The 14,327-nt window shown below is 51.1% G+C and overlaps 1 protein-coding gene across 3 annotated transcripts in view; it reads right to left on the reverse strand.

Annotated features, from left to right (window-relative positions):
* The window catches only part of LOC142559728 (uncharacterized), a 370,616-nt gene that overhangs the window by 62,196 nt on the left and 294,093 nt on the right, over positions 1 to 14,327 (reverse strand). For all 3 annotated transcript variants that reach the window (XM_075671318.1, XM_075671316.1, XM_075671317.1), the window contains one exon: positions 8,884 to 9,014. In XM_075671318.1, the coding sequence (XP_075527433.1) occupies positions 8,884 to 9,014 (131 nt within the window). The remainder of the gene's footprint in view (positions 1 to 8,883; positions 9,015 to 14,327) is intronic.

Here is a 14,327-nt window from a genome sequence, read left to right on the forward strand (position 1 = left end):
AATTATCACTGACTCCGAATCCACCATTCTCAACTATGCCAATGGCTACATATCCCGCACCGCTGCGCACTTACTACGCTTCTGGCAGCCCCGGCGCCCCATAACCCTACTCTGGACGCCAGCACATGCCGGCCTCCCTGTCAACGAGGAGGCTCACTCCCTGGCCCGAGGTCTCGCGTTCCGGGCAGTGGGAGTCGAGCCCCCTCTACGGGCCGGCGAGTGCCTGCTCTGCTTCCGTGATATTCTCTCGTACTACCGGGACAAACGAAGGGAATACATACTACAAGCTCGGACGGCTCCATACCCCATACTACTACATGCCCGATACCCAGACCAATTCCCCTCAACATGCAAACTTTGCGGCAAACCAGGAAACTGCCTACACACTCCCCTCACATGCCCCACCTTCCCTCGTCCCCCATCACCTGCCGTGGCGGAGTCTTACTGGGCCAGCTATGACCGCAATCTTAAAACTAAGCTGAGGCAGACGAGCACTGTAAAAGTGATGCAATACGTTGATGACTTGTAAATTTTTTTTATTATACTAACACTCCTGATGCGCAACCTGCTGCTGCTATAATATATGACGCGTTCCACAGAGTTTTATATTCCTTTGAATTGACTACGGAGGATCCGTCAGACAATAAGCTGCGTTTCTTAGACTTAGAGCTCTCGTCCTCAAGCAACCGTGTATGTTGGGGTTATGCTCCTCGGTCTCATTAAGAGCCTCCTTCCCTTTTACTCCGTGCACTCAAAGATAGTTAAACGCGGTATTGCGAGATCTTGCATGAAGGCGGCCCTCATTAGGTCTTGTGACCACCAAGTAGACGCATGCTTCGGATTGGTTTCCAGTTACCGCTTTTAACTAGCATCGCTGAAAGCCTCGCAACAGGCCTTAAAAGAAAGCAATCAGCAGTTGCTCAATCTGAGAATCACTCATGGCAAATGGTTGCGGTTATCCCATATGTACACCCGCATAATCTCAGAAAGGTCAGCAGGGCAGGCGTTTGGTTGTCGTTCACTGCCAGAAATAAGTTAGGCAGCCTGTGCCACCAAGTCAGTCGGGTTAATGCGCAGAACAAAAGAAGTTGTAAAAAGCAGGACAGGCAGAGGTTTGTTGTTGAGTATTGTGACTGTGTGGTTTATAAGATTCCTCTTTCCTGCAAGCGTTTCTATATCGGTCAAATGGGGCGGTGCATCAATGACCGCATGCCCGAACACTCAAACAAGGTTCAAAAACAAGCTAGAGATAGTCAATTATAACTGAATTGCTATGAATGCGGCTGCAAGCCCTTTTTAAATATGTGACCTATTTGTCAAAATACCTCGATGACCGCGCACGTCTTATTTCCGAAGCCTTTCACATTCATAATAGCGGCGAAGCATGTGTAAGCCTCCCCTCCATTTCTCTCCTTCCGAAGGAGATAGCCTTCCTATCTCATTGATTGCAATTTATTGCCCCTGCGCATGCTGAATTTGTTGCTTTTGTGCTTTGAGATAGCGGTAGACAGAAGAGGCTATATACAGGCTATTTACACTGGAGCCAGGCAGCCAGGCAGCCAGGCCGACACTCGCTCGCGCCAAGCGCACCGACCAACTTCATCGTCGTTCTCGCGGCGGCTCGTTTCTTGAGCACCGCTCGATGATATCGTAATACTAGCACCCCCCCCCCCCCCACACCCGGCGACAAAAGCACCGTCACGGTGCTGTTAAATATCCAAGGCGCGTGGAGAGTTGTAGGGCTTGAGTCGGGTGACGTGGGCAATGTCACTGGTTGTCACAGCGGAGGATGTAGTGGGCGTGGCTAGAACGATTTCATAGGTGACATCGGTCACTTTGCGGAGCACGCGATATGGACCTGTGTAACAAGAAAGGAGTTTTTCACATAGGCCAACTCTACGCGAAGGTGACCAAAGCAACACGAGGCTGCCGGGCACAAAATGGACATCACGGAGGTCGTAGCGTTGCTTCTGCTTGTCTTGAGACACTTGTAGACGAGCGCGCGCAAGTTGGCGAGCGTGGTCAGCATGGGCGATTGCATCACGGGCATAATCGCTAGTTGAAGCTGTGGCGGACGGAAGCACAGTGTCCAGTGGTAGCGTTGGTTCGCGGCCATACAAGAGGTAAAACGGGGAAAAGCCAGCAGTTTCGAGATGGGAAGAGTTGTATGCAAAGGTAATGTAAGGTAGAGCCAGGTCCCAGTCACGGTGGTCGTCGGAAATGTATTTGGATAGCATGTCTGTAAGGGTGCGGTTCAAGCGCTCAGTGAGGCCGTTAGTTTGGGGATGGTAGGAGGTGGTAAATTTGTGCCGTATTGAGCAGGCACGCATGATGTCGTCGATGACTTTGGCCAAAAACGTACAGCCAGGGTCTGTTAGCAATTGACGCGGAGCACCATTCATCAAAATAATATCATGTAGGAGGAAGTGCGCAACATCAGTTGCGCAACTGGTCGGAAGAGCACGGGTTACGGCGTAGCGGGTCGCGTAGTCCACCGCGACTGCAACTCACTTGTTCCCTGATGTAGATTCCGGAAATGGGCCGAGAAGGTCTAAGCCGACACGATAAAAGGGCTCGGCAGGAATGTCGAGCGGCTGCAGGTAACCAGCGGGGAGCTGGGAAGGCTTCTTGCGTCGTTGGCAAACTTCACAAGCGGCGACGCAACGTCGTACGAAACGGGCAAGACCCGGCCAGAAAAAACGGCTACGTACACGGTCATAGGTTCGAGATACGCCGATATGTCCTGCCATTGGTGCGTCTTGGAGCTCTTCTATAACGGTGGAGCGGAGGTGTTTAGGTATTACAAGTAGTAACTCAGAGCCGTCCGGATGAAGGTTACGACGGTACAGAGTACCGTCGCGGAGGACGAAGAGGCGTAGAGTAACATCGGCCGGAGAGTGCTCAAAACGGTCGATGAGTGCTCTGATGTAGGCGTCACGGCGTTGCTCGACGGCGAAACGAAGCAGCTGTGATACAGAGAATACGCAAGAAGCACTGACAATATTAGAGGAGTCAGAGTCGTCAACAGGGTAACGCGACAAGCTGTCAGCGTCTTGGTGCAGGCGGCCAGACTTGTGCACCACGGAATATGAAAATTCTTGGAGCCTCAAAGCCCATCGACCAAGCCGGCCTGTAGGATCTCTTAGTGATGAGAGCCAGCAGAGAACATGATGGTCAGTGACTACGGAAAAAGGGCGACCGTAAAGGTAAGGACGAAACTTCGCAACCGCCGAGACTACAGCAAGGCATTCTCGTTCCGTAATGGAATAGTTGCGCTCCTGATGTCGTGAGGAGGCGGCTCGCATAAGCAATAACGCGATCCTGGTCACGCTGACGCTGGGCTAAGACGGCACCTACGCCATGACCGTTGGCATCTGTACGCAATTCTGTAGGGGCATCAGGGTTGAAGTGGGCGAGAATGGGTGGTGAGGACAGAAGAGTAACGAGACGAAAGAGTAGGCGCGGGTTCTGCAGTACCCCACGAGAATTGTACGCCTTTCTTCAAAAGATTAGTGATTGCCGCAAATCTTGAATTGCCAATTGCCGCAAAATCTTGAATAAAACGACGAAAGTACGAGCATAGCCCTACAAAACTTCGAACGTCTGCGGCTGCCTTCGGAACCGGAAACTCTGACAGCGCGAGTTTTGTCGGGATCAGGCTGTACTCCGGAAGCGTCAACGAGATGGCCCAGAAGAGTAATTGCCGGTGGCCAAAACGACATTTGGACGAGTTAAGTTGCAGCTTCGCCTTTCGAAATACATCAAGTATAGTTGTGAGACGTTCAAGGTGAGTGTCGAACGTTGGCGAGAAGACGATGACGTCGTCGAGGTAGCAGAGGCATGTGGACCATTTGGAACCTTGGAGCAAGGAGCCCATCGTACGCTCGAAGGTGGCAGGGGCGTTGCATAATCCAAACGGCATTACATTAAATTGGTATAGGCCATCAGGTGTGATGAACGCGGTTTTTTCTCGGTCCATATCGTCAACAGCAATCTGCCAGTATCCCAAACGAAGATCAATAGACGAGAAATAGCTGGAACCATGCAGGCAGTCAAGGGCGTCGTCTATACGTGGGAGCGGGTAGACGTCCTTCTTAGTAATGTTGTTCAGATGGCGGTAGTTTACACAGAAGCGCCACGTGCCGTCCTTCTTCTTAACCAACACCGCAGGTGACGCCCAGGGACTCGAAGAAGGCTCAATGATGTTTTATCGAGCATTTTGTTGACTTCGCTTTGAATTACTCGGCGTTCCGACGCTGAAACTCGATACGGTCGTCGGTGAATAGGCGTAGCATCGCCAGCAATAATCCGATGCTTTACCGCGAGCGTCTGGCCTAAAGGGCGATCGTCGATGTCGAAAATATCTCGGTAGGACGATAATACTTGGCAAAGCACTTCAGCCTGCGCCGAGGACAGGTCCGTAGCCAACATTTTCTTTATATTGGTATCGGCACCCGAGGCTGGCGCGAGGGGCCTGCTAAGCTCGCGAGAACCATCGGTCGATAACGCTGCCACGTATTGGTCGCCGAGACAATCAACGGTGGCACGGCAAATACCTTGCGGTAGAATTTGCTTTGCCAACCCAAAATTAAAGATAGGCATGCGATTGCGGTTCGTAGTAATAGTAAGTATAGTGTGAGGCACGCTAACGTCATAATGTAGTGGAATGTCGGGCAGAAGAGTGACGAGGTACTCGCCATCAGGAACTGGTGGGGAAGACAACAGTTTAATAAAGGCTATTGAATTTGGCGGCAGGCGAAGAAAGTCGGTGGGCCGTAAGCGGCAGTGGGCTGCGTCAGAAGGTTCTGCGAGCATCGGCAACTCAAGGCGAAGGGTACTGGAAGAGCAGTCAATATGAGCAGAATGTGCGGAGGGAAAATCGAGGCCGAGAATGAGGTCGTGGGGGCAATGAGCAATTACGGTGAAGAGGACAGGAGTGTGGCGGCAGGCGATGCCGACGCGTGCCGTACACATGCCGATGATAGGCACAGTACCGCCATCCGCAACGCGGACGACGCGTGCCGATGCTGGGGTGAGGAGCTTGTTCAGTCGTCGTCGGAAGGCAGCACTCATAATTGAAAGATGTGCTCCTGTATCGATGAGTGCCGTGACAGGATAGCCATCGACGTCAACGTCAAGAAGGTTTCGGTTCGTGGGTAACGTGAGCAGAGGATTTCAGGGCAGGGTCGACAACGCAGCTTCACCTCCAGAAGCTGCAGTGCCTAGTTTTCCGGCTGGATCCGGGAGCCGATAGGCGGCGAAGAGAAGCGACGGGGTTGGGGCGAACGAGACTAATGGCATAGGGCGAGCGGCTGTACCGAAGGTTCGGAGCAGGAGCATCAGCGGCGGTGGATTCATGGCGGGTGCTATAGGGAACGGAAAGTCCAAAGGTGCGGGAATAAGCGGCGGCGTATGTCCGAGGAGGTGGTGGCCATCGGTTGCGGCAGTGACGAGCGACGTGGCCGATGCGACAGCAGTGGAAGCAGATCGGCCGGTCATCAGGGGTACGCCAATCGGACGGGTTGCGGCGAGATGTGGCGGAGAAGGACTGCCGAGGACGAGGAGGGCCGCTAGAGAACTGAGGAACGCTGGGTTGAGACATGGAAGACACGGAGTTCAGACCCATGTTCTCAAATTCCTGTCGGATGACGGCCTGGATCATCGCAATGGTGGTTGCTGGCGGATCGGGAGGCGTCGTGGAGAAAGCTGGCGAACAGGTGGCCTCGAGTTCGCGGAGAAAAATACGGGTGACGTCGTCACAGGTGGTAGTCTGACGTGGTCGACCCTCACATGTCGACGTAGCAGCAGTGTTGGGTAGCCGCGTGATGTGGTGTGTGATACGGCGGCTCTTAGCCTGTTCAAGGCGACGGCATTCTTTGATGATGGCGTGGATAGTCGAGACGTTGCCGAAAACAAGCAAATTGAAAGCGTCGTCGGCGATGCCTTTTAGATTATGTGACACTTTATCGGCTTCGGACATAGCATCGTCAGCTTTGCGGCATAGAGCTAAGACGTCGAGGATGTAGGAAACGTACGGCTCCGTAGATGACTGAACACAAGACGCAAGAGCCTTTCTCGCGGCAGCCTTGCGCCCAATGGTGTCGCCGAACAGTTCCCGTAGCTTCTCTTTGAAATTGTCTCAACTGGTTATCTCGTCGTCATGCGTTTGGTGCCACACGCGTGGGGTGCCGCCGAGATAAAAGAAGACATTGGCGAGCATAATCGTTGGGTCCCACCTGTTATTAGCACTGGCGTGTTCATAGAGTTTGATCCAGTCCTCAACATCCTGGCCCTCCAGGCAAGAGAACACACCTGGGTAGCGATGTGGGGCGACCGTGACGATTGGAGCAGTGGGACAAGCCGAAGCCGTTGCAGAGGTGGGCGCATCACCGGGAGGCATGGTGACAAGCTCGGTGTGCCGACCACTTCTGAGTTCCGTGGTGAGGACGGGGATCGCTGACCTCCACCAGAATGTTGCGTGTGGAAAGACACAGAAAGAAGAGGCTATTTACAGGCTATTTACACTGGAGCCAGGCAGCCAGGCCGACACTCGCTCGCGCCAAGCGCACCGACCAACTTCATCGTCGTTCTCGCGGCGGCTCGTTTCTTGAGCACCACTCGATGATATCGTAATAATATGTTGACTGAAAGAATAAAGACACTTGGTTGTTACCGCTGTGGTCTGTGTCCCTCTCTTCGTCCTGTTGCTTAGCGCTCTTTACTGCTTGTAAAAGAAGAAAAGAAATCGATGTCTGTGGCAGTGAAAATAACACGACCGGGCATTTGCATGCAAATGCGCAAGTCAAACTGAGACCAATCGAAATTAACGACGTCAATCCTGAGTCTGCATATCCGGGCGGCCATTACTACTATTTAGCAAGCTTGCATTATTTTTTTGAAAATCAGACTTCCAGATTACTAGAACTACAGCGAAAAAAGCACGTTCTTGCTTTTATAAAACGCCCGGTGAAGCCGCACTACACTACGATGGGACAAAAAAGATCATCGAGGCATTAGATGGACAGGGGAGGGAGGGAGTGGGCAGGCCGCTTTTTCGAGATATTATGCACCCGCTATCTCGAAGCGCCACTGAGCCGCTTTAGCGGCTCAGTGGCGCTTCGAGATAGTGGCTCAGTGGTGGCAATTGAACGGCGTTTACGCCGTTCAATTGCCGCAAAACTGCTGATTCACAATCCACTAGCCAGTCGCTCGTCTTCTACGCGCGGCGATTATCAAATCCGCCATTCCCGACTAGCGCTCGGCGGTGAACGCTGTTCGTGTGGTACTGTTCATTTTTTTTTTTTTATTATTGTGTGATTTTGTTTTCGTCCAGTATACACTGCGTGTGTCGTCGCGCGAATTTTGAATCTTGAAGGTCCGTACGCCACGTGGTGTAAAAGCTGTGCACTAAAGGCGATGTCCTGCTTTGCCAGAGTTGCATAAAGTGTAAACAGTGGAGACAGAGGACATCGTTGCTTGTTAAGTCCTTGGTGAATTTCCACCCCTTCATTGAGTTTCCGGCCTACCCATACGACTTGCGCTCGTTGTCTGTATATATCTCCTTCAGCAGCTCCGCGAAATCGTAATATATGGCTTCGTGCTGCTGCTGCTGCCGCCGCTGTCTTGAGCTCAAGGAGATTGTGTTGGGAGGCTAGTAGGTAAGACATATTCTTGGGAACATAAACTGCGCTAGGGTGCAGTTTAAGTTCCCAACGTGTACAACGCGTGGCAACGTGCATAATGTACATGGTAGGGACGCGGGGAAGGCGTCTCTGAGCCCTTTCCAGCGAGAACTTCGTGGGCGTCCCCAAAATGCCTTCTCGAACTCCCTGGCCATCGACACGATGCCCTCTGGACGGCTGTAATCACGCGTTAGCCCCTCGCAAAAACATTGCAGAAGCTGCAGCGCTTACTGTACTCACTTGCAACAAGTGCGTACACGCATGCTCACGTGCAACAGCCCAGAGGGGAGAACAGAATGCGTAAAGCCAACGAACGCCCCGGCGAAACGGGCGTACAATAGCCACTCTTCGCTCGTGGCAGTTTGCACACATGGGATGATTGCGGAAGAAGGGGAACGCCGTCAGTCAGCATGCTTCCTTTGGGATCTCTTCGTGCTACTACTAAACATGGCAACAGCTGCGATCAAACAATAAAAAATTTACATCTCATTCTTGCCATTTATGAAAAATAAACACCAAGCAGGTTTGTACATGCGGACAATTGACGCATGGGGTGCCGACGCAAAGCCGCAGTAAAACACCGCCGCGTCAAGACGACAACACGCAAGTGGCTTTCCAGCAAATCAACACTTCAGACACGATGCGATGCGCCCGTGTGAGGGAATGACAGTGCAAACTTTCTCGCAGGCTACGAACGGTGGCGCACAACAACGTCTCGAACAATCACGTCTCGCTATGCGTTGTGTACTACGTAGACGAACCCAAGTGGTGCACGCAAGGTAACATTTGACGGCCACACCACGACAGTTGTAGGCCGTCAACATCACGGCAAAATATCACCGAAGAACGTAAACAGCACATAAATCTTCGCTTACATCGATTCCCACAGTGCAAAGGGTCTGCATAATTTTTAAATATTTTTTTCGTTGGGAGTGCTTGGCTAACGTTAGCTGGGACATCCTATATGTCTACAGAAGAGGGATTTGCATGACAATTATGCCAGAAAAAAAACGACTCCGTAGAGACAAGTCGAATTTGGGCCAGCCACATATTTGAGAAAATTAACACGCTTTACGAAACAAGGCAACGGCACGATTACAGTCAACACGTTATCAGGCTTCCTTCCGCGACTCCGTTTCATTGCGGCCCCTTTGAGACGGGTGTGCGCGCTGTCGTTACACGACGGGCCCTGCCGACATACCTGCCAGGGCCAGCTGTGGGGCACCGCCTCCTGTCCCCCGACGATGCGGTCGGCCACCTCGACGTCCGGCTGCACGGTAGGGCTGCCGCACTCCGCGTTCCTCGCCAGTTGGTGCGACCATCGGTTGACACCTGCACAGAAACCCGGCGTTATGTGTCGTCGGGCCATCGCGTAGTCACGTTCTTCGCTGCACTTACGCCCCGAATACGCGCTCGACGCACCGCGACTTGGTTCGCGTAAGCAGAGCGAAAGTTGCTTGCTCCGCCGGCGTGGCGCTGTAGCTGCAGGTTAAGCGCGGGCCGTTCGGTACGCCGTGCGTGAAGAGGGACACGTGAGGCCGCCAGTTGATTGGACGCCGCGTCCGCACGCTCTCTAGCCTCGACGCAGGCTGCCGCGTCGGCCCATCGGAGCCGAGCTCTCGCAAACACCGCTCGGCCAGCGCGGGTCAGAACGCGGATCCTCGGTCGTCCGCTACGCAAGGGCGCAGCGGCCCCGAAGACGGCGCGCCCCTTGGCTGTTGCTGTTACCGCCTTCCACAACCCACGAGAGAGGACTGCCCATGGTTCGCAATGGAAAGTCCTTGCTTCCCGTTGACTTCGCGGTCTGTACTGTATATGTATGAATAATTATTACAAATTATCTTTTCTTTAAAAGTTATAATGCCAATTTTTGACGAAGCCGCTAGATTATGAAAAAGAAATGCGATCTAATGTTATCAATGGAGAAAAGGTACTTGACATGAGAGTCTCCCTGTAGCAACGACGTACTCGTGCACAGACTTCCTTTAGGGGTCGGCCAAGGATAGTGGCACCAAAAGATAAAATATTAAATCACTGAGAGATGAAGGCGCAGACCTCGACAGGGGTTACTGTAAGTAGGTCTTTATCTCGGAATTATATTTTCGGCAATAGAGGAGGAAATATACCAATGATTCTATATCCCCAAATGATGCAGAAACGTTCGATGGTGCAAATCCACACCAACTCGTGTACATATTTAATCGCGGTATTCGACTTAGTAACAGGGTAACCGAAATTTAACATTGCCGAGAAGGACACGTTCCAAGGGAACGCAAAATGTTCGTAGTAGTCCGATGCAGCAAGGAGGACTCATATTTTTGACTGAGAATTGTTATTGTCGTCGGGATACAAGAAGGGAATTTTTGTTAATTATATAGGGACCAAGCGCAAGTCATCCAGCGAGACCACACGAAAATTTAAATACACTTGCAACTTTCGGTAAAGCCTGTGGATATCTTCAGTGGAAGCAAAGATGCAATGTCATCTGCGTACAAAACCAGCGTGACTTCCTGCATAATCGTAATACCGTGTAGTATTATATAAAACAATAGTGGGCAAAGCACTGAACCCTTAGGTACACGCCTCTCGTCGGGGTGTGCCACACAGAATGATGCTTTCCATCTGTACAGAAAAATGTTGTTCTGCGCGAGAAATCCCTGATCCAAGCAATTATACACCATGGAGGGTTTAAGGCAGCCACTTTATTCAGTACAATGCTATACGCCAGGCTGTAATAAGCTTTTAGAACATCGAAGGCTTTCCGGCTCACTTTAATCTAAGTGCCATGGAAAATAATCCAGGCCCCAGCCAATTTAATCTGAGCGCCAGCATTTTTAATCCAAGAGCCAACAATTTATTCGAGGCACCACCTCATTCAATTCGAGCGCCATCTGAATTAATTCACCTGCCAACAGATTTAATCCTTGCGCCAGTCACTTTAATCCCAGTGTCAGTCATTTTAACCCCACAGCCAATCAATTTAATCCTCTTAGAAGTTGCTTGAAGAACTAATAAATATTGCAACAAGAGGTCGTAACAGGCATCACGAACTCCGTCTATTTATTGACGTTATCAGTCTATTGGTGTCAGCACCAACACAGGAGCACAGTTTCCACCCTGCCACTGGCGTCCCGGGCTCTTCACAAACGCTCACGCGGGGTGAATGTCGCCCGTTTTCTTCCGAGTCGCGCATCGCAGTGACAGGGGCGACTCGGAGGAGTGAAGCGCAATTGTCGTGACGCACGTTGCACGACCTCGGTTCTATCATGACGTGCGATTTTTTTCACTATCGCAATGTATATCGATCGGAATGGTATGCAAGGGTAAAAATTTGCTCACAATTACTCAGCCATTTGACAATAACTAAGTGGCTAATAATAGGCCACTAAACTTGTACCTTAGCATGCGCTCCTATGCTTCCGACATGTATATCGAACGAAATGGTTCTGAGAGTGTAACTCAAATATTATTGAGTCACGTGACTAAGCCCTTAGTGACGCACTCAACGTCACCACGATCGTATCCAAGCTTCGCTCTCGTGACCACATGCACGTTAAATGAGATGTCCTTCAAAGAGTAACAACCTGATCACTGTCACTTATAAAAGCGCCCTGTTCTCGCCGCTTGTTGGCGTTGAAGCGATTCGCGATCCGCTAGCTGCTGCGGCCGCTCTCTCGAAAGCGGTCGTCGGAAGGAGGGACCCTTTCCTCTTTGGGTAAGCATAGAAATGATTACGCATTTAAAAAAAAAACAGTACAGCGAAATGATCGCTCGAAGTCCCACTATCTTGAATGTTCATATGACACGCTAACTCCAGCAGCTGCCAGAGTTAGGTCAATCACGGACCTCGAAACTCGGCGCACAAATGTTACACAAATGTTACAGCCCGTATATTGCAGTAGCGAACATTCCTTCTTTTGTGACAATCATGACCGCAGGAGTTCACCACTTGTATGCGAGGGATAACCCCACGCGATATGATGTGAATTAATGTCGCCTGCAATGACAACTCTGTCCGATTTTCTCAGTGAGCCAACAAACTCCAACAATGCACCAATAACGGACCATCAGGACGAATTTTTCTTCAAGTGCGAAGCTTCTCTTTAGAGGAACCCGTGTGGTTTCCATTGTAGCACTTAGTTACGTTTGGGTGGATGTCTCATTTTCCCCTTATTAATTACTTCTCTCCACCTTGCGGGTTTCCGCAAAACTATTACGTCAACAAAGTAGTTTGTTCGAACGCCCGTAGGAAAGTAAACAAGGAGCACATCTGGGAAGAACTACCTCAACAGCCAACAGTTCACATTCCGGATTCATGATTTCTTTATCTATAACCGCCCTGTGCATTATTTTTGAGGACGCCATAGTAATTAAACCACCGCCACGGCCATAAATTCAGTCTACTCTGAAGATGCGGAAATTACTAAAAGAAAATGAATTGACAGGTTTCAGCCAAGGTTTTTGTAAGATGACTATGTCTGAGTCATAGGTATAAATAAGGGGTTGAAGATCAGTTAAAGAAGACAATACAGAGAGGCAGTACCACTGGAAAATATGCAACTCAGCCATGATTACTCCAAAAAAGAAGAGGCAACGGCCTCTTTCAATACATCAGCCTGATTAATGCTCGGGAAACATTTCTTGCTTTTTGTCTGGTAATGTTCGTGCTTGGTTAGCGAGAAATGAGAAGCCCCGCGCTTAATTTCTCAGCCACGTTTGGCATTTCCACATCAGTCCTAACATTTCTTCTAGACGTCATAGTGATGTCATTTATAGGTGGCATCATTCTGAGTGATTCACTCGAAACGGAAGGTACAGATGGTGCGTAAAAAGTTGAAAGAGGTTAAGAAGGCAAGCTTATAGCTGATTCAGGAGTACATGAACAGGCCAGTAAGTGATCGAGTACGCCACTCAGGGCCTTCTCCACAGCTGCGACCACTGCCGTCGTTCTCTTCCGGAACACGACCAGATGGTCTTGATGCGTCAGCACGCGTTTCCCGCGCTGTAAGAGTGCATCTGCTCCGGAACGCTCGTTCTGATTCACAATTTCCAGCAAGTCTGGTCTCCATTTTGGATCATCCGCCGCACTTTGGCAAAGGCAAATCCGAGCAGTCTGGCGCGTGATTTATGCCGCAGTTGCGACAGCGCGTCGCACATTTACGGGATTTGCTGCTGCGTGCAAAACGCCAACAGTTGTTGCACTCTGGAGGTTTCAAGCGATCAATCCCTGCGGATAACAGGCCTTACCTTCGGCTCTGTAGGACACAGCAAACGTTGCTGTTACGGACTCTGCCGGTACTCGAGCACCACCCTGTTGCAGCGGTGCAATCCCAGCGTCAGCTTCCTGGAAGTGCTCGAGCCCTTCCTTAGGAGAGCAAGATGGGTCCACACCACGAACCATACCATTTGTACATGCCAGTTGCATCGGGGCGAAGGCCCTTGCCGGTAACGACGCGACACTTGCGTATTGGAGTAGTCCATGCAAACAAGCCAGACCTGAGCATTTACAGAGAGTTCCCCTTGTGACAGACGGTCTGACCTCCGAAATTTCAAGATATCGGCCGTGCGCAACTGTTCCTGAATCACTTTAGCGTTCTTTATTTTAATGGCCCCGTAACCAATTAGGCGTGGCCTATATAGGCGTGGCATACATAGGCGTGGCATACATAGGCGTGGCATATACATATACCTAAATATTGTTACGCGAACGAAGGATTAAAAACTGGAGACTATGCACAAAGTACATCTACAAAGGATAACTGCAGCGCTGGCCAGTTCAGCCGACAGCTCGAGAGCATTCGTCGTCCTCGTCGAGGCGCCCGCGTGCATCGTCAACAAGAAACGCAATATGCATGTATCATATACCCGGCGGCAGAAGCACCATCCCGGTGCGTCTAAATATCGGTGATAACAGGAGAGTAATATGGTTTGAGGCGTGCGACATGCACAACGTCAGTGGGATTCGGGGCAGATGAGGCACTGGTACTGACTGGGGCGATTTCGTACGTAACTGGAGTCACAACAAGCAGCACTCAAATTGGGCCCGTGTACCGAGACATGAGCTTTTCCGACAGGCCAACGTGACGAGTCGGGGACCACAGGAGTTCCAGAGATCCAGGCGAAAAGTCTCTGTGTTGGCGATCGTACAAACGCTGTTGCTTCTCTCGCGAGGTCAGGAGGCGAGTGCGGGCAATTTCGCGCGCTTGGGCTGCCCTGGTGATGGCGTCAAGTGCATACTCGCTGGTCTCTACTGCGGCAATGTGGCTTCCAGTGGCAATATGTGGGTTCTCGGACGAACAAAAGAAAGAACTGGGAATAACTGGCAGTGTCATGACGCGAATAATTATATGCAAAAGTGACACAGGGATGAGAAAGATCGCTGGGGCTTGCTGGCCAATGGTGGGGTCAAGTGGGCGTGGATGGAACGGCGCAGGACTTGGAGCCTCGAGCTCGCGGCGAACAATACATGTGACGCGCTCATTTTAGGGTGGTGAAGCGGTAAGGTCGACGCAAGACGACGTCGCAGCCGTGTTAGGGAGCCGGGAGAACTGCGGAACGACGCGGCGGCTTTTGGCGAGTTCAAAGCGGCGGCATTCCTTGGCAATGACGTCGATGGTGGACACATTGTTGAAGACCAACCAGTTG

This window comes from Dermacentor variabilis, chromosome 10 (assembly GCF_050947875.1).
Source record: "Dermacentor variabilis isolate Ectoservices chromosome 10, ASM5094787v1, whole genome shotgun sequence".
Classification (NCBI taxonomy): Eukaryota; Metazoa; Arthropoda; class Arachnida; order Ixodida; family Ixodidae; genus Dermacentor; species Dermacentor variabilis.